Raw genomic sequence first — 22,530 nt, forward strand, 5'->3', positions numbered from 1 at the left:
TAAAATTATCTCCAGCTCGATCAGCTACAATGGCAAAATACTGCTTACACATGAACGCATACAGTCAGGATGGATTTTGGCAATTGATTTTTTTTTTTTTGTTAACCAAAAGTACTCAGTCTGTATTGAGTTGTGAATGACCCCAACACTCACAATTAAGGATCTTTTCAAAAAAGATTTTAAAATGCATTTTTTCATTATACATGTGTTCTTATGGCCTTGGATTGTTTAATTTTTGGAGTTTCCACCATCTTTCCTTACCAGCCCTAAAAAGGGAATTAATCATCTCATCTGAGATTAGCCAGACACACGGGATACAAAATAACACAACATATTAACACAAAATATTTCCCTACAATCTATTTTAGAATAATCTGATTAAAGAGATTAATCACACACCCAATTTCTGGAGGCTGCAAATTATGACTCAATTTTAGTCTCTCTCTTTTTTTTTTTAGCATGTCTAATTTTCCAAAAAGGCATTTCTTAAAATGATAGCAGCTATTAATCCACCCACACGGGTCCATTTTAAGTCCATATCTTATACATTAACTACCAAAGCACTTCAACCTGATTTGCATTGTCCTCTAAAGGGGAAAAAGATATGTATTGTGATGCTTTAATGATTCTCATTGCACAAGTGAATGTACAGAGTTTTTTTCATGCACAACTTTTAATTCACTAATAACACACAATAACAACAGTAACGGACGAAATAACTGCGTAATGGATTAAGCAGCACGTGGCAGAGTCAAAGCAGCAACAGGAACAACACAGCTGTGTAAAGACAACATCTCTGTTATGGCGTTATGTACAGGTGTCACCTTATGGAGCTGTCCCAGGCTGTTTGCAGGAACATAAACAGTCTCAGGGTCTCGTGATGCCATGGTCTCGGCATACTGGATTTTGCAAACTGACGTTTTGAATTTGTTTTGGTGCGTTAGATTTGGACAAGTGACTTTTTGATTTTCACATTTACTTCAGGAATGAAATCGCTCTAAAGTTTCAGACTGACGGCAGTTAAAGCTCTTGGAAAAGTCTTTCTCAGACTGTTGGTGCGTCCACAGTCTCCTCTTAATTCCTGCTTTTCCTGCGCGCCTCCCTGCCAGACTTCAGCTCCATCAGCTCCACTTCGTGCTTCGCCGCAGTCTCCAACACCTTCTGCTTATTGTAGAACACCACAAAGTTATTTATGATGGGGTGGATGGGCAAGGCGATGGCTATCACCCCGCACAGAAAGCTCACGGCTGCGTTGCACTTGCCGAGCGTGGTTTTGGGGTAGATGTCTCCGTAGCCCACCGTGGTCATGGTGATGATGGCCCACCAGAAAGACTGCGGGATGCTCCTGAAAAGGGTCTCTGGGTGGCTTTGCTCCATGGTGTAGGCCAGCGCTGAGAACACAAATATTCCCACGCCCATGTACATGAGGAGCAGCCCCAACTCTTTGAGACTCCTCTTGAGCGCGTAGGTCAGAGTCTGCAGCCCCGAGGAGTGGCGCGCCAGCTTGAAAATACGCGCGATGCGCATGATGCGGAGCGCCTGGACAGCCTGCTGTACATTAGTCAGCTCCATCATGGATGTGGTGCCGAGGTAGGTAAGGGAAAGGACCACGTAGAAAGGCATGATGGCCATGAAGTCTATGATGTTCATAAAGGAGAGCGCAAAGTGCAGTTTGTTCGGAGAGGAGGCGAGACGCAGCAAGTATTCCGCGGTGAACCATAACATGCAGGCAGTCTCGATCGCCTCCAGGGTCGGGTGCTCCACCAGTTTTCCCTCCGCGTCCGTCACCTGGAGCTCCGGAATGGTCCCCACGCACATCACCACCGCCGAGACCAGAATGGAAAGGAAGGATGCGATGGCGATGACGCGCGCCGGTAGGGAGGAACCCGGCTTCTCCATCAGTCTCCACAGGAACCTCTGGCACCGCTGGGTGCGCGTAATGCACTGATCCGCATCCAGATCCTCCAGAATCACTTTCACTTTGTTTGCAATCTCTGTCAGCTCCTCCTCCTTCTCATTTAGGTAACTTTTACAGCATTCATCTAAAACATCTTGGTCTATTTTCCAGAACTCCATCTCCTTTATGAAACAGATGGGGCAAATGCCGGGTTTGATGTGGATTTCATCAAAGTAGTAAACATCGATGATGCACTTGAAGGCATCGGGATCTCGGTCAAAGTAAAACTCTTTCCTCCCCGGGTCGAAGTCATCGCAAAGAGATGAGATAACTTCTGAATCCTGAGTTGGGCAGTTCAACAACTCCGCCAGTCTGCTCTCCGGGTAGCGGTTTAAAACATCCCCGAAAAGCACCACTCTGACTCCGCCGATATTCACAGCAATCTCCCTCTCGTCGCACGAACCAGTTCTATATTTTGGCTTCGGAACTGTCCACATTTTACTGTATGAATACGTATCCTGTTACGTTAAAGTGAACCAGAATTGATGTCCATTATTTCGGTGCGTAAATGCTTCCTCCTCAGACTGTTCCATGCACTGAATGGCACAGCCTGAACGACCAGCTTTCCCTAACACTTCCCACCTCTCTCTCTCTCCCTGTGCGTGTGTGTGTGTGTGTGTGTGTGTGTGTGTGTGTGTGTGTTTCACGGTTGGAGGATTGCAATAGGCAGCTTGTTTAGAGACAGTCCAGTCAATAATTAAATGAGCACCAATAATCAGCACTATAATACAGACAAACTCTAACTCCTTGCCCACAGAGGTTACAGCCCCATTGTCCATTTAAAAGTTAGAATGTTTTGCAGTATATTGAGGCATTCATTACTGGCTTTACAGTGTTGTTAATTAAAGGAAATATCCCATCATCAAACATACAGACTGATCAAATATCATTTAAGATAGAGACAAATGCTGTGACAGTGGTTGCTGCACAGAGCAGAGATAGTGCACTCTCTGGTGATCATTTACTGTATAGCATTCAGTGGTGGAAGGTGTCCTCAAGTGCTAGTTGAATATGATGTTATGGCACTGGTTCTCTGAGTATTTCCTTTTCTACTACTACTACTTCACTACATTTTATACTTTTTACTGTATCTAACAACTCAAGCTACTATTTAGTTTTCAAATTAAGCTTTTACATTGTCTTACTCTGGTGCAGTGGGGAGCACTGTCACCTCACAGCAGGTGGGCCTGAGTTTGAGCCCCTTTGTGGCTTGTGTGGAGTTTGCAAGTTGTCAGTGTGAGTTTTCCCACAGACTAAAGACATGCAGGTTAATTGGTGACTCTAAATTGCCCGTGGGTGCGAATGTGAGCATGAATGGTTGTCTGTCTCTATAAGTGTCAGCCCTGTGATAGTCTGGCAGCCTGTCCAGGGCGTACCCACCTCCATGGTGTCAGCTAGGATAGGCTCCAGCCCCTCCCTCTCAAACTTTTCACAAAAAGAACAATAAAGATGAGATAATAATTAAAAAGATTAAAACACATTTGTGATCATCTCACAACCTCTGAGACTTATCTTGTGACCCTTTGGTGGTTGCCTGACACCCAGGTCAGGAACCACTGGACTAAACTACATTACAGTATGTACAGTGGTTAAAAGATTGCTCCACAGATTTTGCACACTTGTAGAACATTGTCGGACTCATGATGGATGCAATGCAGAAGAACCATATTCTGCACATGCTCCCTCTTTCCTACCTACAACTCAACCGGTAACAGTTTTATCAAAAAGGTTAGGAAAAACAAAGCATTTTTTTTTGTTTGGGTTTCTTTTCATTTACCACATTTTGTTTTGTATGTGCAATAAAAAAAAAAAAAAAAAATTGTGTTTTGTAATCCCATGTGAGAAGGGCCAAAGGCATGACAACGGAATAAATAAATAAAAATCAATGAATGAAAAAAATGTAGTTTTCAGACCCAACTGATGCTGACTCAGGTGACATCACTCGAGGTAATTTATCAGACGTTATGCAGCTCCCTCTGGCGCCACAAAATGCTTTTTTTTTCTCCTTTTTTTTTTTTTAAACTGTACTCTCTAAGATCTGCAGACTTCACTGTAAACTATCTCCTTAAAACTAGCTCCATCTTGCTTGAGCAGCTACAACAGTAAAATGCCACTTACACACAGCAGCATTAACAGTTTATTAATGCAATCCATAATAACATGTCAGACAGCGGTATTTCTGCAGATGAAGCACATGTAGTTTCAATTCAATTCAATTCAAAGAACTTTATTTATCCGTTAGGAACTTCATTTGTGCAAAGCATCAGTGCGTGTACAGTTCACATAACCAGCAACGCAACATAATATACCGCATGCATTCAGCAAATACCAACAATCAACCATCAATTAACAGTCAAAAATTGGAGAGAAGAAAGCTTGCCAGCACAATGAATACATGATGATTAGGTAATGATAAAAACAATTGTTAAAAATATGGATAGTAAATAAATAAATAAAAGCAATCCATGGTCAAGTTAAAGGAGTGGTGTAAACAACCATGTACATACATAAATCAGGCATTCATGAGCCATGTACATATATATACATACAAATTACATGTACACATACATACACATATACACACATAGGTCAGGCATTCATGAGCCGGATGGATGTGGGTACAAAGCTTGACATGGCTCTCTTAGTCCTGAATGCAAGTGATCTGTATCTCTGGCCTGAAGGTAGCAGACTGTAGTGGCTGTGCAGTGTGTGAGTGATATCTGAGGCTATGTGTGTACCTTTTAGTTTAACCCTTCTGTTGTAAATGTTGATGAGTGATTCCTGCTCCAGTCCGATTATTTTACTACTCATTGTTATGATTTTGTTTAGTGGGTTGCGATGGATGTTAGATAGTGAACCGAACCAGGCTGATATGTTGAAGGTGATTACAGATTCAGTGAAGCATTTGTAAAAAGCTGTCAGGACTGACTGATGAACCTGGAGTCTGCGAAGCTTTCTCAAGAAGAAGAGACGCTGCTGACATTTGGAAAAGATGGTTTCACTATTTGATTGAAAGGTGAGTCTGTGATCAATTATTAGTTTGAGACTTTATGTACATTTAGCTGATAATACTTGTGAATTTTTGCCTGACCCGTTCAGAACTCACCTGTGCTCCAAACACAAAAGAAAATAATGTGAATTTTTACTCTAAATGCACTCATACATCAGTGGCAAAAAAAGAAGAAGAAAAAAAGTAAATTTTATGATGGTCTTATGGTCACTTTTTTTTAAGAATTAATTTATTTTCATGAATGGTATACTCATATCAATAACTAAAGTGATGCTTTAAAACACATTACATATACGTATTGTATTGTGTCTGTCATCAGTACTCAGTATATCCTCAGATTCTTAAGTATCTCCAGAAAACAGTGTGTTGAAAACCTCCTGAGAATGATGTTTTGTGTACATAATCAACACAGTGCATTATAAGATGATTGTGTCATTAGAAAATCATATCAGAACAGTATTTCCCTTTTTCAATTTTCAATTTTGACATATATATGTAATATAACATCTTGTGTTTACTTTAAAGGCAGTTTGAACACAAATAATGTACTTAAACAATATGATTATGGACTGAAACATGCCTTGCACCTCCTTCTTGCCTCACAGTCAGCCATGCTTGTTAAAAAAGGGGGCGTGGCTTTACCCCAGTCCACTTTAGATGATGTGGAACACTGTGATAAGCTGATAGACATCCAGTCAATTAAGTCTGTGCATTTGGCTGAAGTCAGATGACAGATGATCATAGATTTAGACATCCTAGAAAAGTTATGTCCACTGGAATGGACAGCAAATTCAATGGTCAGTTGTGTAGAGTTATGTACAACTGTGCCTGAAGAAAGACACTAGCTTACAGGTTTCTAGGAAGACGTGCTTACTTGAAATGCTTAAGGCTGTACACTGACATTAACAATAACAGTGCACATTCTTGCAAGAGAAAACATTTTTTACATATTGAATAAACACATGTAAATGGTTCCATGGTTTCATGTGCAGCACATCCCAAAGTGTAGTCCATGTGCAGCTTGCATTGCGGTGAAGAGGACCTGATCCAGCCACTGTTCACCTGACAACATAGTTTACACTGCTGTCCAAGGGAAGCTTGACAGATATTTCTGGCTCATGAGAAATGCTGAAAACTAAAATATTCATAAATGTAGTCTTCACTAGATGTGTTTTATTTTAGAGTTGAGGGTCTTTATGTTCCTGGCTCTGACTGATCCACAGGGCCCTCATTGCTTGGTCACTGTGTGGGTCCTCTCTTTGTCGACTGCTAGCTGGCCTCCAGCACGCTGGTGTTGACGTGGAAGCAGACGTAGGAGAAGTACTCCTGCTGACAGAGTCCTGGGATCTCACAGCTGACCTGCTTGGCAGAGGGAGACGGAAGATACAATGGGTCACACACCTTGAACTCTATCATTGTACTGCAGGAGTGTGTTTGCCTGAGCCAGATCAATGTTCTTTTTTATTATGCATCATAGATGTCATGGCCTTATTTGTGTGCAGTAAATGTGCCTGCAGCCCACAATTTCACTTTCCTCACTGTGGTCTGGCGAGGCCGTGGATGAATTTGCATGTGACAGATGCCATTTCAAGTAGGCTGGACAGCAGATGGTTGACAGCGCTCTCCTTCACTCAGACAAATCAAATTAAATCCAACTGGACGAACGCTCCACTCACTTGCTGTCATTGGTCTAAGTGAAGCATTATCAAATTCTCTTGAAGTGCTTGTTCTTGGTGGGAATTCTGGTCTAGACCTGCTCTACATGGAAAGTGTCCTGAAATGACTTTTGTTATGATTTGGCGCTGTATGAATAATATTGATTGGACTTTACTTTACTTAAAGGATCATTTTGCAGTGGGGTTGTATGAGGTACTTATCCATAGTCAGTGTATTAGCTACATACAGTAGATGTTCGTCAGCATGCCCCCAGTTTGGAGAAGCAGGCAGGAGTACTGCCACAGAAGCTAAATGATGGGGGCAGCAGCAAAATGCATTACAGCCACTGTAACAAAAGTCCCAGCTAAAAAAAATGAATGCCAGTTTGAGTTAAGAATATCTTCACTGCTTTACTTTGTCACCAGGCAGCCATTTCCTGCTGGAAACTGAAGCCATCTACACTCTCTTCAAAGCCACCAGACTCCTTTAACAAAAAAGTAATTTTACCTACTACAACACCGGAGTTGCTGGTCTACTGCTGCCTCGATCTGTTAGTTCGTCTGTGGAATTCCGTTTAAAAGGGAGAGGGTTAGTTCGGACACAATAACACATACAAACCAACCGATCGAGACAGCGGTAGACCATCATGGCTTGAGTTCCCAGTTGGAAAGGCTGTTTGTGTAAAGTGGTGAAAATATTCTTAATAAACAGTGGTGTACACTTAAACTGATTCTTTAGGTGGGACTTTTTTTTTCCCGGTGGCTGTCCCCCTCCACAGCAGTAAGTTACACAGCTCGTGTGGCAGCACTCCTGCCTGCTTCTCTAAACTGGGGGCGACCGACATTTACTGTGTGTGATACAGGGATGCGTACCTCATACAGCCCCACTTCAAAATATCCAAACTATTCCGTAAAAGTATACACCATATTTAGTTTATTTTTGAATAGAATAGATTTAAATTGACCCTTCGCAAGTCCTGCCCCTCGAATGCAGACTGGCCAATCACAGCATAGCATTGGCCAGCTTCGAGAAGGTTCCGACAACAACATGGCTGTGCTCCATAGACTGCCATGCAGTCGTTTCAGATTACCTTCATTTTTAGGCTGGTTTTGTGGATTTCAAGTGAAATATTGTGCCTGAGGTACGTGTGTTAATGATACTCTTTACATTGATAGGTTGGAAGGAAATTTTTGTTTCTCCACTGTCCCAAAGTCAAACCCTAAAAATTGTAGGGTTAGCTAGCTCAGTAACCAGTCTCTGGGGGTATATAGCCTACTTTTGCTTTTTAATAATTCTAACACTCAGTAAAGACCTACCCTGCTCTACAGGAACCAGTAAAGGGAAGCAGACTTCGTTGATATTCAACCAGCTGTGTGTCTTTGCAGTGTGCTCAGATGAAGATTGTTGGGTTTCTCTTCGAGCTCCCTGCCTGTCCAGCGGCTGGCAGCACAGGGAGAAGCCAAACACTTTTCATTTACACACATTGCAATGACACACCACTGGTTGAATATTGGCATTGTTTCCCTTTATATTCATTGTCTTCTGTCTTGATGTGGTGGTTCACTTTTACACTGTGATCTATTGCCTATAGTTCTGCTTTAGCTTCTATCTATCTTTATCTTTTTAACCAGTTTGACATCCTGGATATATCTGCCAAACACATGTTGTTGACCCCTCTGTCTGCTTCTCTCTGAAATATAATAAAACAATATTTAGGTCAGTGACAGTGCAGCCTCCATGCTAGCTCTGACAGCTTGACGAACCACCACAAATGGGTGGGGCTTAGCGAAGTGTCACTTGTTTTTGTGTTGTTTCTTGATAGGGAAGCCTTCAATATCTTTTTTCTCCCCACCGGAATGTGAGTAACAGCAGGCTATATAAAAGAGCATTAATGAACTGGCTCCAGGCATTGGTGGAAGACATATTCAGATTCTTTAAGTACAACTAGCCTACCAATACCACAATTTAAAAAATCCTATTACATTTAAAAGTCCTGCATTTGGAATTGACCTTAAAGTTGCTTTGATCAATAGTTTTATATTAATGGATGAAATTACTACATGTAATGTGAATGGGGTTGCTTATAGTGTTGAATCAACACTGTGCACTTCCTCTCATTTCGACAAAGCATTTCGCTCATTATTTTGGTTTTACAGGCCACAACTTTATGGCTTCGGTTCGCTCTTAACACTCTCATCAACTTCGTTTCACACCCAGCAGGCAGCTATCTCTAATAGACAGACTAATACTTACATTACCTATCCAGCACTGAACAACAAGTAGAGATAGCTACGAGCCACAAATGTACATGTAGTGGAGCATTTATCAGCTAAACAGACAGATATTTCCCTTTAGGCCTTCAGATGAATGCTAATGTTGCTCTGTGCCTGCTGGATGTATAAATACACAACTGGTTGCCAACACATTCAACATAGCAGCTGTGTTGTCTTTACAGCTTATTGTGCTGCTTCCAAGTAACCACATAATATAAACATGTTGATTTAAAGCTGCCCCATGGCGTTGTCTTGTGAACAAACAAAAGTAATGTTTGCGTTCGGTGTTAATGCCAAAATACAGTGCGTCTACCCCTGAGGTCTAACGAACTGACTCATAAAAGAAGCTGCTAAGTACAAAGCCCCGTTTCCACCAAATATTTTCGGTATGGCACCTCTGGAATCGAAATGACCCTTCAGACATGGTACCTAGACCCTAGCGTTTCCACTGCAAGAGGTCGAAAACAGTTCTTATGGAAGAATTATAGTCAAGATATATACTGAGGGGGACATTTGACAGCTGAAAAAAGACTTGTGCTCTCTGCTTGGACAATGTATGTATTGGCCTCAGTTTTTTATAAATGGCCTCAAACATATCTTTGGTATTTCTATACTGCGGTTTTGCTACTTTCTTGTCTGCCAATATGTAAGCCACATATCTGCAATAGACTGAAAGTAGTCTGTAACACTGGCCTGGCCACTTTAGTTGAGTTAATTTAGTGCTTAGCAAGTCAAATATTTGTCTGACGGACGTTCTGAAGATAAGTAGAAGTATAAAGTAGCACAAAATGGCAATACAGGTAAAGTATGACATAAAAGAATGTTTAAAGGCTTTTTTTTTTAACAGCGAAAATTCTTTGTCGTTTGCATTTTATCTGATTCTATTATTCATCTGATCTTATCTGTTTGTTTAGGTTCACTTGTCAGTTGAATTAATTTGCACACTTGTTTGTGATGCTGAGAGGTTTGTTGAACTTCTCATTTCAGTGTCAAACAACTTAATTTGCTTCACCATTGTCTCTAAAACAGACGCCTGCATGCATGTGAGTAAACACACCAATGCACGTGCAGTGATGCCTGGTTCCAGTTCTGACTGTAACAGCAACATGATAACAATAGTGATATAGTAATATTTAGTCACTAATACAACAAACGTTTAAAAAACACTTATTTTAGGGTGCATATTTTGCCTTTTTTGCCACTGATGGCAACCAAATGCCAAGAATTGGTTGCCAGATTCTCAGATTGGTTGCCAACAACAATCTGGCAACTGTTACTGCCGAGCCCTGCATACTGGCGTCAACAGTGAAAATCTACATTGAAGAATTGGTGTGTTTGTGTCTTTATGCCCTTTCTTCTGTAATGAAATGTGAATGTAACAGTGACATATTTATAAGAAATGTCTGAGGCAGTGAAAGTGGATTTGGCTTCTTACATCTGTCTTGCTGGTGGTGGCAGTGGGGTCCAGATGTTTGAACAGCGAGGTGAGTTCTCCTCTCAGTTTCTTTGAACGCTTCTTGTCCGTGTGCAACACGAGAGCCTGATAGTTCACCGGTAATCCATACCTAGCAGGAGACATCCTCATGAGTATACTCACACGTAAAGATCACAGGAAAATTAGCATGTCATTTTTTTATTCACTAGCGTTATGAGCACTGACCTGAGGACTGATTCCACAAACACCCTCAATGCTTTCAGATGAATCCAGGCAACAAACACCCCACTGAAATTCACCTTCAGCCAACGCACAAAGATTCCCTATGGAGGAGGCATGTGCATTAATAATATACTACAACATCACACAATCCAAAAAAGAAACTCTACAGAGTATGATGTCAGACTCACATATTGTTCCTTCTTACAAACATTCTGCTGCTTCACCTCCTGCTGCTTCTTCAACTCCAGATCAAAGCTGTACTCGCGCACGGTGAACCTGTGTGGATCATAGGCTACACTATGGTAAGTGACACAGACAACACAGCTTTGACTTGACGGGCTGTTTTCTGACAATCCATCCTGCTTACTTGCTCTCCTTGGCTTTGGCTTTGAATTCACACACAGCCCTTTTGAAAAGTGTAACTGAGAATACGCCTCCCTCTCCATCCTCGAACAGCTTCCTGATGGTCACACAAAACCAGGACAGAAATGAGAGCGACACCTGACAACACGGCGCAACAGGTCAAGCTGACAGGCAACAAAGACACATTAAAGTCTATGGGAGTGAAAGTTGGGTGATATTGATGTAATTGGTATTTGTGATTCATCATGTGTATAGAACACCATGATATCATAACAGAAGCTGTCTGATTGTGATTGTTTAAAACGTGTGTTAATACAATATTTCTTTATCCAAAACACAGTCACAGTCGAGATTCATTATATCAGTTACACTATTACACTCAGTCAGACGTTGTCAGGCCCTATGGCCTCCTCATAAATGTGTTCCCAGCTTTGGAAGGAGTATAACAGACTGTGTGAACCATAGACTGCATAAAATATGGACTTAGCTGCCGTGATGTCATCCACTGGTTTGTGGGCTCCCCTTATAAAGCCTTGAGTTGGCCATTTCGGCCATCGCCATTTTGGTTTTTCTGTGGCCAGAAGTGACCATAAAACCCAAGATGGCGACAGCTGAACTGTGTCCACAAACCAATCGGTGATGTCATGGTAGCTACATCCATTGTTTGTTACAGTCTATGCCTGCCACTTAAGCAGTCCTGCCCTTAAATATGCATAACTTTAAGCCCTTATAAAATGTTAATGGGTGAGTTATATAAAAATTCACCTCCTGTGCAGTTGTCATGAATGTTGAAATAAGCTATAGAGATCAGAACTGTTTTTTGTACCAGGCTGTAAACATATTTATTTCTACTGTAAAGTCGGGCATTTTAACATGGGGGTCTATGGGGATTGACTGGCTTCTGGAGCCAGCCTCAAGTGGCCATTTAAGGAACTGCAGGTTTTGGCACTTAGCGTTGGCTTGATTTTTACAGCCCCAGGCGTTGCCACTTGATGTGAATCCAAGGCAGTGACTTTTTACTTGTATTCACTGTGGCCAGCATTAATAAGTGTATGTTAAAAGACAAAACTGCAAAACAAATAAGACGAAAAAAGCGCCGTGCCACATAAAGTCAATAGAACCGCTGTTTAATTTGTCATTACATTCATATTTTTAAAGGCCTGTGTTTTTATTTACCCTGGCTCATTAAACCTCTAGTCAGGGGGGATAAATTTGTGCAGCTATGATTACAATGGTATCACAAAACTGTATTTACTTATTGGTCTGTTTCATGGAAGACATTTTGGCAGGTCACAGTAGGAAAAGCACAGGTATAAGTAATAGAATGAATGATGGCTGAGTGACATTTCACTGTTATTAGTTTATAGGCATCAATAAAAAGGCTTAGTGTCCTAAATGTTTTGTCACAGGCTTTTCCAGCCTGACCCAAAATAGTGAATCTGTACTATTTTTGGCATAGAAAAGGTCAAATGCAACACAGCATATACTGACATAAAATACCAGAGATCAGTTGCTCTACTCTACCCAAACATACCAGCATCAAACCCAGTCATTACACATTAGTTATAGTTATATTCACTGACACTAAGCAGTATTTCCATTCATCAGTAACAAAGACTCTAAACTGTGATGTGATGTGGATGAAGAGTCAGTTCTTTTTTTCAACTTTCAAGTGTATTTTTCTCTGTTTGAAAAAGGAAAAACCTTTTACAATTCATCCATGACAGACTTTGGTTTGACATCACTTTCTTGTTCTTTTTCTACTTTCGATGTCAGTCTACAAAGCACTTTATTTTTTCTTGTTTCTTGTAAGGTATTCAAATATTAAAAACTTTAACTGAAGTAATTTTCCGCTGGGAAAAAAGAACCCCAAAACATTTCCTTTCCTGCAATTGATCCAAACTACACGGACTCTTACTTTCTGCAGGTAACAGAACACCTCTGATTACTTAGCCCGACCTCTTTGGATGCTGAGAACAGGTACTCTGAGCTTTGCTGGTGCACTTGTACTGAGATCGAGTGAAATGGCTTGTCTCAAAGCCAAGAGGTCATGAAGAAGGCTCACCTGCTGGACCGTGGAACAACAAACTCTGACAAAGATTCATAGGTCCTTTCCCACTCCAAGTAGCTCCCTCTGTGACCAAAATACACACACAGAAACACATTTACACATACAGAGCAACACATAGATACACACACAACACAAACCATAAAATGCAGGTAATATAACTTTTAGTGCATCACCAACCTGTTCACTACGACCAGCAGAGTGGTGAGGTACTCTGAGACCACCAGGTCTTCCTTCCTCACTATGTCATTCAGATTGCGAGTTTGCAGACTGCGAGTCCCACTGAAAAGACACACATTCCAGTTCAACATTTCATAGTGTATGTATGATCTTGAGTATTTCTACTTAATATGTTACTGGCATCACTCACTCGACTTTGTGCTCGAGGCTTTGCAAGCTCATTTTCACACTGTTGTACGCCGCAGCTCGGGACGTTAACTCCATATCCATCTGGGAAACTTCCTGACACAAATGCAGGTATCAACAGCACATGTGAGCATCACGGGTACATGTGATAACCTCCAAACTAGTCTGAGATGTGAACTCATATATTGAATGTACATATATGTCTTATTAGAAGTGTAGGAACCAGTGTTCTCGGACTAAAGGTCTAAATGGTTGGGTCTACTGTTCCTCCCTTGTTTAACCCGTTCTCATTCCCAGGTCGTCAAATACCAATGCTTCGTCACACCCCTCGGCGTCTAATACTGAAGCATAAGGCTCCCGTAAGTGTCACAATGATGCAATGGGCTTTCAACTAACTCCAATACAAACCCACCCGCAGCATTGTTAGATGCTAAGAGAAACTGATGTAGTATAAAGTACTAACATAGGACATTCATGTTCCGTGTGAAACCAGAAGCCATGATTTTTCCTAAAGCTAACCAAGTAGTTTGATTGCCTAAATCTAAAGTAATTTTATTTTGAAAAGACACTGTGTGACTGTTCCAACCAAAAACTATACGTTTCCAATGAACACGGAAGTTTATTTTGAAAAGACACTGTGTGACCGTTCCAACCAAAAACTATACGTTTCCAATGAACACGGAAGTTTATTTTGAAAAGACACTGTGTGACCGTTCCAACCAAAAACTATCAATCAATCAATCAATCAATCAATTTTATTTATAAAGCCCAATATCACAAATCACAATTTGCCTCACAGGGCTTTACAGCATACGACATCCCTCTGTCCTTATGACCCTCACAGCGGATAAGGAAAAACTCCCCAAAAAAAACCCTTAACCAAAAACTATACGTTTCCAATGAACATGGAAGTTTATTTTGAAAAGACATTGTATGCATGTAACAAAGGGAAACACTATTTCCTGTGAATATGGAAGTTTATTTTGAAAAGACACTATATGCGCGTAATGATCGGAAACTGTATGTTTTCTGTGAACTGACACGTCCAAAACTGACGATAGAGCATCATAATTCGCAGCACATAGGAACCCTGACCAAGCTGTCATATTTGACAAGTTTGGAGTGAGAACATGTTTCTTTTGTTACATGCTAACTATTAAATATGAATATGGAAAAATCATAGCTAGCACCTCAAAAGTGATTTGAGGGAGGTGTGGTTGGGGGTGAACAGTCCTAAAGCTTTGTATCTACAGCTCTCTACAGCTCTGTATAATGTAGCTTTTGCGCAGCCACCACCTCTCTGGGAGGTCCAATCACATCTGAGGGACTTTATTTAAATCCCTCTCGTAACAAACCTGTTTCACTCTGGAATATGTGACATTACTGAAGCTTAAGACGCTCTAATTTCTGTTCCAGTGGGATTTTCACAGTTTCTTCTATTTCTCCCAACTTGCAAGGGTGCAATAATAAATTACTGAACTACCCCTTTCAGGTGATTATGACCGTACTATCTATATTTACACATAACTTATTATTATTATCCTCATTTCCATTAGTTAGTACCTTGCTGATGATGTCTGCCAGGCTGGAGAGAGGCAGAGCTGTGGGATACTTGGCTTTATCCCACTGAAACTTGGTTATGTAGCTCATCAGGTCCACTGAGAAACACACACAAGAAGTCATAATAACCTCACTGGAAACCAAAAATTGAACACCTTTAAGCACACACCACCACACAGTGGAATAAAAAAACACTGTTAAAATGCACACTTTATATATAAGGAGTCACACAGCACTGCAGTCCAGCTCAAAGAGCAAACTGTCAGCAGATAAAATACCCCTCAGAGACTTGAGGTAAGCTTTCAGGGGTGATACGACGGCTGTCTGATTCATGCCGTGGTCTGATGGGGGAAAGTGATCAGAGACACTGGTTAGCCCGGTTTGTGCTGGGAAGCTGTTTATCTGCCCTGCCTCTATGCAGGAAACTAACACAAGTTAAACGGATCAGTTAGACTGTGTCATGTTTGTGGGAGTGGATGTTTGTGTGTATACATGTGTATGGAGTTTAGTTTAAGTAGCTCTCAGGCTCATTTGCTGTGTGCATGTAGCCTGGGGCTTCTATGCACTTACTTAATGAGTTTCTATACAATGTAATTAACACCCTCAGCATGTATCAACATGTGCATTTGTGCATGACTCACCTCCACTGGCTAAGGCGTTTTCCGGCACTTTGTCACTGGACGGCTCCATCACCTCCCTCATACACTGATGTGTTTTTTTAATCACACTGGCCATGTAACAAGAAAAATGTCATTATTACAGCAGCTGCGCCCCCAGAAATGTCCTTAAAGGAGTGGTTGGGGCCACTGAAAATCTTAGGGTGGCATCAAAACCGAAAGCCATTACTAGATTTCAGAAATTCCCTTATGCAGTTTAAGTATATAGGGTAGTTGAAAACTGTCAATATGGAAAGTTAAGTTACTGATATACTTTGGTCTCTTATTTTACAGTTAATATTACTAATTATCTGATATGCATAGAAGAATACCAATATAGTTAACATTTTGAGTTCCCTAACAATCCTGTTTTAATGAGTTATGCATCTGTATGTACATCTGTTTGGCGATTAACTTACCTTCAAACAGGCTGGTTGTCCTTTTACTTAAAAGGATTAATAAACAGCTTTAATATGAAGGACTAATTCAATTAAAAGGAGCTAACCATTTACTGAGAGCAAGCCTTGTGGGCACCCATAGAACCCATTTTCATTCAGATATCTTGAGGTGAGAATTCAAGGGACCCCTTTAAAAATGGCCATGCCAGCTGTTCCTTTGCCAAAATTTAGCCTAACTTTGGAATGTTATTCAGCCCACTTCCTTCCAAGCTATGCTGACATGGTTGGTATCAATGGATGCCTTATGAAGTCTAGTTTCACAAGATATTACCACCTTTGTACCATGTTAAAAAATGAGCACGCCACAGCCTCTTGAACACAATAAAATCCAGCCAACATTTGTAACAAGGCTATCACGGCCCCCCTGGCCACCCTTGGGAGCACCACTGTTTTAAAGAGGTGCCTCTACTTTGTTTGTGTATTTTTATATGTTATATATGTGGTTACATTTTTAACCATTTATGGGCTTCTTTTCTGGAAATCGTTTTCCACAATGAACTATTAATGACAGGTTTTATTTATCAAAGACCTCTAGCTGAAAACAATCGATCAAACTGAATAAAACGAGTCAAGTAAATTACCAGACAAACTCTGTCTTGTTTAATCTCCCTGGGTCATATTTTTATGTCGCAAATACGTAGTAACATCCCTGCCCACACTGTGTCAGCTCTGATACACCAACAATGAATTTAAAATCAGGAGGGAAAACTAACCGTCAGCTGCCCCTGACCATCAATTAATCATGGTGCAGACGGCACTCAAGCTCAGAGTAAGGACCAAGCTGCACATTAAGCTACAAACATGCAACGACCATTGAGACAAACAGGTTCATCAACAAAGCATGGGCAACATATTAAGTTTAGTTCAATGTTCTTGGATCTTTTTTTTTAAATTACCTTTCAGTTAGTGTGTCGAGCTTGGAGAGATCATCTGACACGCTGAGCAGACTGTCCAGTATTCCCACCTGGGGTCACAGCATAGACAGCACAGTCAGTGTCACTGCAGCTGATGTATGAAGCTCAAACCATAAAACACAAGCAACAGGTCTGCATGTATAATAACTTGCAGACTTTTTAGATTTTAAGATTCAGCCTGGAGATGTCCACGTGTCATATTCAATACCACACTTTCTCATGTTTGAACTGCTGGTAAAATACGAATCCTGGCAGCCAAGGTGAACATTGATCACGTTGAGTGAAATGGGTCAGATGGAAATTTTGCCTCAAACTGTAGAGAGCAACCTGAGCCTTTATCCCTTCACCAGAGAAGGACACCAAACACCATCATCCTCCTCCTCAACTACACTCTACTGTAAACACAGAACCAACGTACACATACAATTCGTCTTGCTCGTGGTTTCTAACAATGTTGTTCTCACAGGTGAAGAAGAGAGACCATTCCATATCTGCTCCATATTTGTATATTTACTCTGTTTACTTTACGTGGCTCCCTCGGGCTCATCATTAGGACAGATGATACACAGCCTTACCTTGAGATCTGGAATGGAGAACTTGCAGCAGGAGGCCAGGTTGGTTTTGGCAATGATGCGCTTGAGTTTTGCTACACTGGTTAAGCTGGTGCTGTCCAGAGGGACAGAAATCAACCACAAGTCTGCCATGACTCCCAGTGCTTCACATAGAGACCTCCAGTCAAAATCCTCCCCACAAAAACAAGGCGTTTGGCACTAAACAGACTGTGACCCAGAGCAAACACACATACAGTGAGATGAACTCAAAAATAAATCAACTTAAAAGCTTGTATGGTAAGCTGACTTTTAAAATTACATTTAATTATTTTGTTTATATATATTTGTTCTGTCATTGAGTATCCCATCATATTAACATTTTCTTTGATCATGGCTACTTGAAGTCCAATAAAAGAAACTATAAGATGAAAAGAAAAAACCTCTCAAAGCAAGGATTCTTACCGTCAGGTTATCTTCATGACCGTCTGTGTCAGTCCCACTGTGACTGCTGGAAAGTCTGAGCAGCAGCTCCACCTGAGACTGCCACGGCCGGCCCACTGTCTTCTAGGATCACCAGCAGCTGTTACATCACCTCCAGGTGCTTTGAGTAGCTATACCAGAATACGTCACTGAAACTGGTTGACTCAGTTTGCAACTTTGCTGTCACTCTGCATGTTTCTCAAAATATTATATAGGTGCTATTTAAGGTGCTGTTTTATTGTTTCTAAATAGGCCTACTTTTTCACATGTAACATGGGAACAATCAAAAAAAATTGCCTGTAGCCTGAATAAAACACTGAGTCACAATTCACAGTATAGCCCTAGCATATATATTACATAGACTAAAGCAACATTTTACATAATGTTATTACCTTATGTCTGTTCATATTGCATAATGTAAGTTGCCTTTACCCATATTTCTTTCTGTTATGTTCTGGTAACAGCATGTGGACCTGAAAAACCGTGATAGGTGTATAAATTGATATTCGCTTCAATTTAAAATGGTGACAGAGACATCTGTAGCTAAGGGACTAATCATTACTTGTGAGGGGGAGGGTGCAAAAAGGGGGAGGCATGTCAAATATTTTTTTAAGCATGGGTTGGGGATATATATTTTCATTTGGCTTAGGGGAGGGACATATAACTACAAATGGCTGTTTTTGTTTTGTTTTTTTTTAATTTGTTTTTTATCTCCAATTCAAATTACATCATTTATCATGGCCAGAAACTGTAAAAACAGAAATTGTGACAAGATTTTAAAATATTCAACAGTCCTTAAAAAACATCATATGCGAAAAAGTTTCCATCAAAAAAAGTGACACTTCAAAATCACTTTACTGTGTATGTCTCATTTAAAATTTTGCCCAGAATGAACTGTTTGCACAAACTAATCAGCATGCAGGATGAAAGCGTAGATAAGAGTGAAACACCGAGGCTTTTTTCAACTCGTATTCAACTTTTAATTTCTGAATTTCAAACATTAAAGGGTAAATTTTAAAATCTAATAACTAATTTATGTTAGAGGAAGGGTCATGCATTTTCTGTCAGGCACTCAGGGAGGCCAAGGAAAAATATTTGTAACTTCCAGGAGGGGCAACAAAAAGAAAAAAAAAACAAAAAGAAAAAAAAGAAAAAGATCAAATAAAACAAAATTAAATAAAATTAAATAAAAATACGATAAAATAAAACAAAATAAAATGAAATATAAAACAATTCACACCACACCACCCCTCCTCTGGTAAGCAGAGAACAGTCCCTAAATTTATTGTCTATCTACGTACGGATAAAAGCTATGCTATTTAACGAAGCATGTAAAATAAATATTAACCTCTTGTAGAGTTTTGTCTATTCTATCAATGATATTGTTTCTTTAATTACTTAAACCTCACGATAACTCCGGCGAGGAGGGGAACTGTGTTCACTCACTACGGTTTCTACTCGGACCTATTTCGGCAAACTCACCGTCATTTCCTGTTTTTGCTCCGGAGCAACAACGTGGAATCGGTGCAGTTCACCGGTGTGTAGTAACAGTGTTATGTGTGACCAGAGTCTTCACTTTCCACAATGCAGCTATCCAGCGTGAATGATGTGAAGATTTATAATTTAAGTCACGGGAAATCTCTTCCGGAGGTAAGAAGCGCAGCTCGCTGCTAACGCTTAGCTACGTCTAATAACATTATTTAGAAAGTCAGTACTTACCTTGAAGCAAGAGCTAGCTTACACAGCTAGCCTTGACAGCAGCAGTCCTGACAGTGTATATTAAGAAAATGTCAGTATTAATCTCTATTAAACAACACAGCACCTCAACATAATGTTTAATATAGGTAAAGGAACAAACCTAGCTTTAAATAACATTGTTTGAGACTCCTCAGTTTAACCTCCATACCTCAATATGCACCACTCATTGTAGCCAGTGTTGCACTGTTAATAATAATTGACCTAAACTAAGATAAACAACATAGAGGTCAGAAGTTAGTAATATGAAACATAGCCATAATATTTGAAAGTATTGCTGTAATAATGCCAAACTCTAATCAGCTCTCCCTCTTTAATACAGTGGCTGTCCGATCGGAAAAAGAGACAGTTACAAAAGAAAGATGTCGGTGAGTTGACCTCCATAATTTCAGCTTCACAGACTGGTTAATGTCTTTAAGATGTATGCCCTAATTCTGAGTTATCTTATTTTTCCTCCCAGACATCCAGCGCAGGATTGAGCTCATCCAGGACTTTGAGATGCCCACAGTGTGCACGTCCATCAAAGTGTCCAGGGATGGTCAGTTCGTCCTGGCAGCGGGTAAGACAAACTATGGACAGTGTTTCAGCAAACACTCCTTAAAAGTGAGAGTGACATCAGGTGTCAGAACAGGCCTGTTCAGATAGTAACTAGATTTTTATGTGTATGTTTTCCATTATTTTCAGGCACATACAAACCCAGGATCCGCTGCTATGACACCTACCAGTTGTCACTGAAGTTTGAGCGCTGTCTGGATTCAGATAGTAAGTTGGTAGATGCAGTCACTTGTTATATGTCATCCATGTTATGCACTAAACTGATGAATTTCTTTTCTGTTTTTCTCAAAGTTGTGGCTTTCGACATCCTGTCTGATGACTACTCTAAGGTAAGACATTTGGGGATCCCTTGCTGCAACAATTTACAGACGCTGTTGGAATTGTTAGTGTTTATGTATGATCTGTGCTGTTATACATGCACATGGTTTATGACAGTTTTGGTTTATAAATTCAACAAACCGAAAACATCGTCATCATAAAATCACTTCATGCTAAAGTTGGTAACTTTTTTAGAAAATATATTGAGAAAGTTTGCTCCAGCTGGTGGGTGATTGCAAAGTTTGGCTTGATTGTTTTCAAAATGTCGGCTAGGTCACAAACATTTTCATTTTACAGCTAAACATTATGCAAAGCATGTTTCTTAAAACACGTCAGGCGGGAAATAGGCAATGCCGTAACAGAAGCTTAATTCATATTTGATCAGTGCTGCCTAATTTGGCGAGTGATAGTTTGCCTGCAGTTCAGGAGCATGACTGACAGCTTAGTTAGTGATTCCTCAGCTCTGATTAGTTGTTTTCATTTACGCGTGCAGTGGATTATTGTAGATACCATGAGGAGACCTAGGAGGAGGTAGAGGAACAAAATTTTTTTTTCACAAAATGGACAGGATGTAGTGACAGTTTCAGCAAATATGACACAAATTAATTTTTATAAAGGTTACCAACTGCAGCTCAGTGTGAGATTATCAGAAACAGGTAAGGGCACTTTGGTCATCACCTGTAAAACAATAAGATCTAGACATCAAAGTTATCCAGGATCCTTGAAGAGCAGTTTCTAAAGAGACATTTCTGTGATTAGAATAATGTTTTTTAATGACTTAAAACCTCATACAATAAAAAAAAAACACTCAGTATAGCCATTGAAGACAGGTTCTTTTTCAGCAGACACCCTCATATTGATTAACTGCATATAAACTGTGGAATAACCTGCCACAAAAGCATGATTGGGTTCAGTCAGATTGATGAAAGGACCACTCTATATTTTTGAATGGTCTTTCATGCTTTTAGGTTGTAGAAAGTCCTCTTTACAAATAGATGTTATTTTGTATGGAGGGCTCGAATAAAAAGTCATGTACATGGAGAACAAAACGCTGTACAAAGGTTCAACCAGACTGACACCTCAAAGGGCAGAGAGAGACAAAGATCCCTCTGAGCAGCAGTTCAATAAGAGTAGAAGAAACCACCAGCCATTGGTAAAAGAAACTGGAAGCTTAAGGCATCAAAATGTGTGCAGATGAAATAGGAACAGGTTCCTGTTTCAGTGTTGAGTGCACAGTAATGCCTATCACAAGCTAGATTAACAGGTGTTGCTGTAAAAAAAAAATTCTTTAAATGACACAATAGAAATAGTTAGCTCCAGCTGTATTTTCCCCATCAACACTATGAGGACATTAATTAAATAGAAGTTTTAGTCATTCAATTCAATGTAAATACATTTGGTGTCTGAATTATACTGCTTTTACCCCTGTTAAAATACTCATTATTGAAGGAAAGAAGAAGAACATCAATATTACAGGTGATTCCAAACATATCTTTTAAAAATAATATAGAGGATTTCGAGGAGCTTAAAGTTCTCTTTAGAGATGACAGTCACACATTATCACAGCACGTAAGAGTAATTTGGAAAAACAAGTAATCTATAATAAATTCAGAAATAGTTTGGAGAAAAAATAACGATACAGCATAGTATCGCAATATATTTGTGTGGCAATATCGTATTAGCACACAGTGTATCCATTTTTTTTTATCATATAAATTATTAATGTGACAACAGGGCTCAACAATAAGGATTGCCCGATTGCCCGGGGCAAGTAAAACTCACGGTCGGGCATGTAAACTAACAACTCACTTGCCCGATCGGGCAAGTTGCTAAAAATAGTAAAAGTTAATAACTAATTGATAAAATAAATGTATTTTAAAACGTGCTCTGATGCAGCGGTCTCTCTGCCTGAAGTCACAGCCACACAGGCACA

The 22,530-nt window shown here is 40.1% G+C and overlaps 3 protein-coding genes across 3 annotated transcripts in view; 1 reads left to right on the forward strand and 2 right to left on the reverse strand.

Moving 5' to 3' along the window:
• Positions 1 to 259: 259 nt before the first annotated feature.
• On the reverse strand, positions 260 to 2,488 carry kcnf1b (potassium voltage-gated channel, subfamily F, member 1b). Its single transcript, XM_050061900.1, has one exon. The coding sequence runs from the start codon at positions 2,392 to 2,394 to the stop codon at positions 1,075 to 1,077; it is 1,320 nt and encodes a 439-aa protein (XP_049917857.1). The 5' UTR covers positions 2,395 to 2,488; the 3' UTR covers positions 260 to 1,074.
• Positions 2,489 to 4,058: 1,570 nt separating this feature from the next.
• LOC126401335 (V-type proton ATPase subunit C 1-B-like) lies at positions 4,059 to 18,072 on the reverse strand. The gene is made up of 13 exons (XM_050062529.1): positions 17,952 to 18,072; positions 17,514 to 17,717; positions 16,921 to 16,988; positions 15,552 to 15,637; positions 14,914 to 15,008; positions 13,355 to 13,446; positions 13,165 to 13,266; positions 12,982 to 13,050; positions 10,921 to 11,013; positions 10,742 to 10,829; positions 10,557 to 10,654; positions 10,332 to 10,461; positions 4,059 to 6,329 (listed from the first exon to the last, which is right to left on the reverse strand). Exons 2-13 carry the CDS (start codon positions 17,640 to 17,642, stop codon positions 6,237 to 6,239), a joined length of 1,143 nt encoding a protein of 380 aa, XP_049918486.1. The 5' UTR covers positions 17,643 to 17,717; positions 17,952 to 18,072; the 3' UTR covers positions 4,059 to 6,236.
• Positions 18,073 to 19,478: 1,406 nt separating this feature from the next.
• nol10 (nucleolar protein 10) overlaps positions 19,479 to 22,530 on the forward strand; it is a 26,409-nt gene continuing 23,357 nt past the window's right edge. The window contains exons 1-5 of the mRNA XM_050062384.1: positions 19,479 to 19,619; positions 20,047 to 20,092; positions 20,185 to 20,283; positions 20,409 to 20,486; positions 20,571 to 20,608. Coding sequence (XP_049918341.1) covers positions 19,554 to 19,619; positions 20,047 to 20,092; positions 20,185 to 20,283; positions 20,409 to 20,486; positions 20,571 to 20,608 — 327 coding nt within the window. The 5' untranslated portion in view covers positions 19,479 to 19,553. The remainder of the gene's footprint in view (positions 19,620 to 20,046; positions 20,093 to 20,184; positions 20,284 to 20,408; positions 20,487 to 20,570; positions 20,609 to 22,530) is intronic.

Source organism: Epinephelus moara, chromosome 14 (genome assembly GCF_006386435.1).
Source record: "Epinephelus moara isolate mb chromosome 14, YSFRI_EMoa_1.0, whole genome shotgun sequence".
NCBI classification, from domain to species: domain Eukaryota; kingdom Metazoa; phylum Chordata; class Actinopteri; order Perciformes; family Serranidae; genus Epinephelus; species Epinephelus moara.

Excerpts from the sequence above, each read along its gene's own strand:
- kcnf1b (XM_050061900.1), bottom strand. The coding sequence starts at position 2,394 with ATGTGGACAGTTCCGAAGCCAAAATATAGAACTGGTTCGTGCGACGAG.
- LOC126401335 (XM_050062529.1), bottom strand. The coding sequence starts at position 17,642 with ATGGCAGACTTGTGGTTGATTTCTGTCCCTCTGGACAGCACCAGCTTA. Across the intron at positions 13,267-13,354 it reads AGCCTCGAGCACAAAGTCGA|TGGGACTCGCAGTCTGCAAA; the intron begins GTGAGTGATGCC and ends GTGTCTTTTCAG. Across the intron at positions 13,051-13,164 it reads CTGCTGGTCGTAGTGAACAG|AGGGAGCTACTTGGAGTGGG; the intron begins GTTGGTGATGCA and ends TTTTGGTCACAG.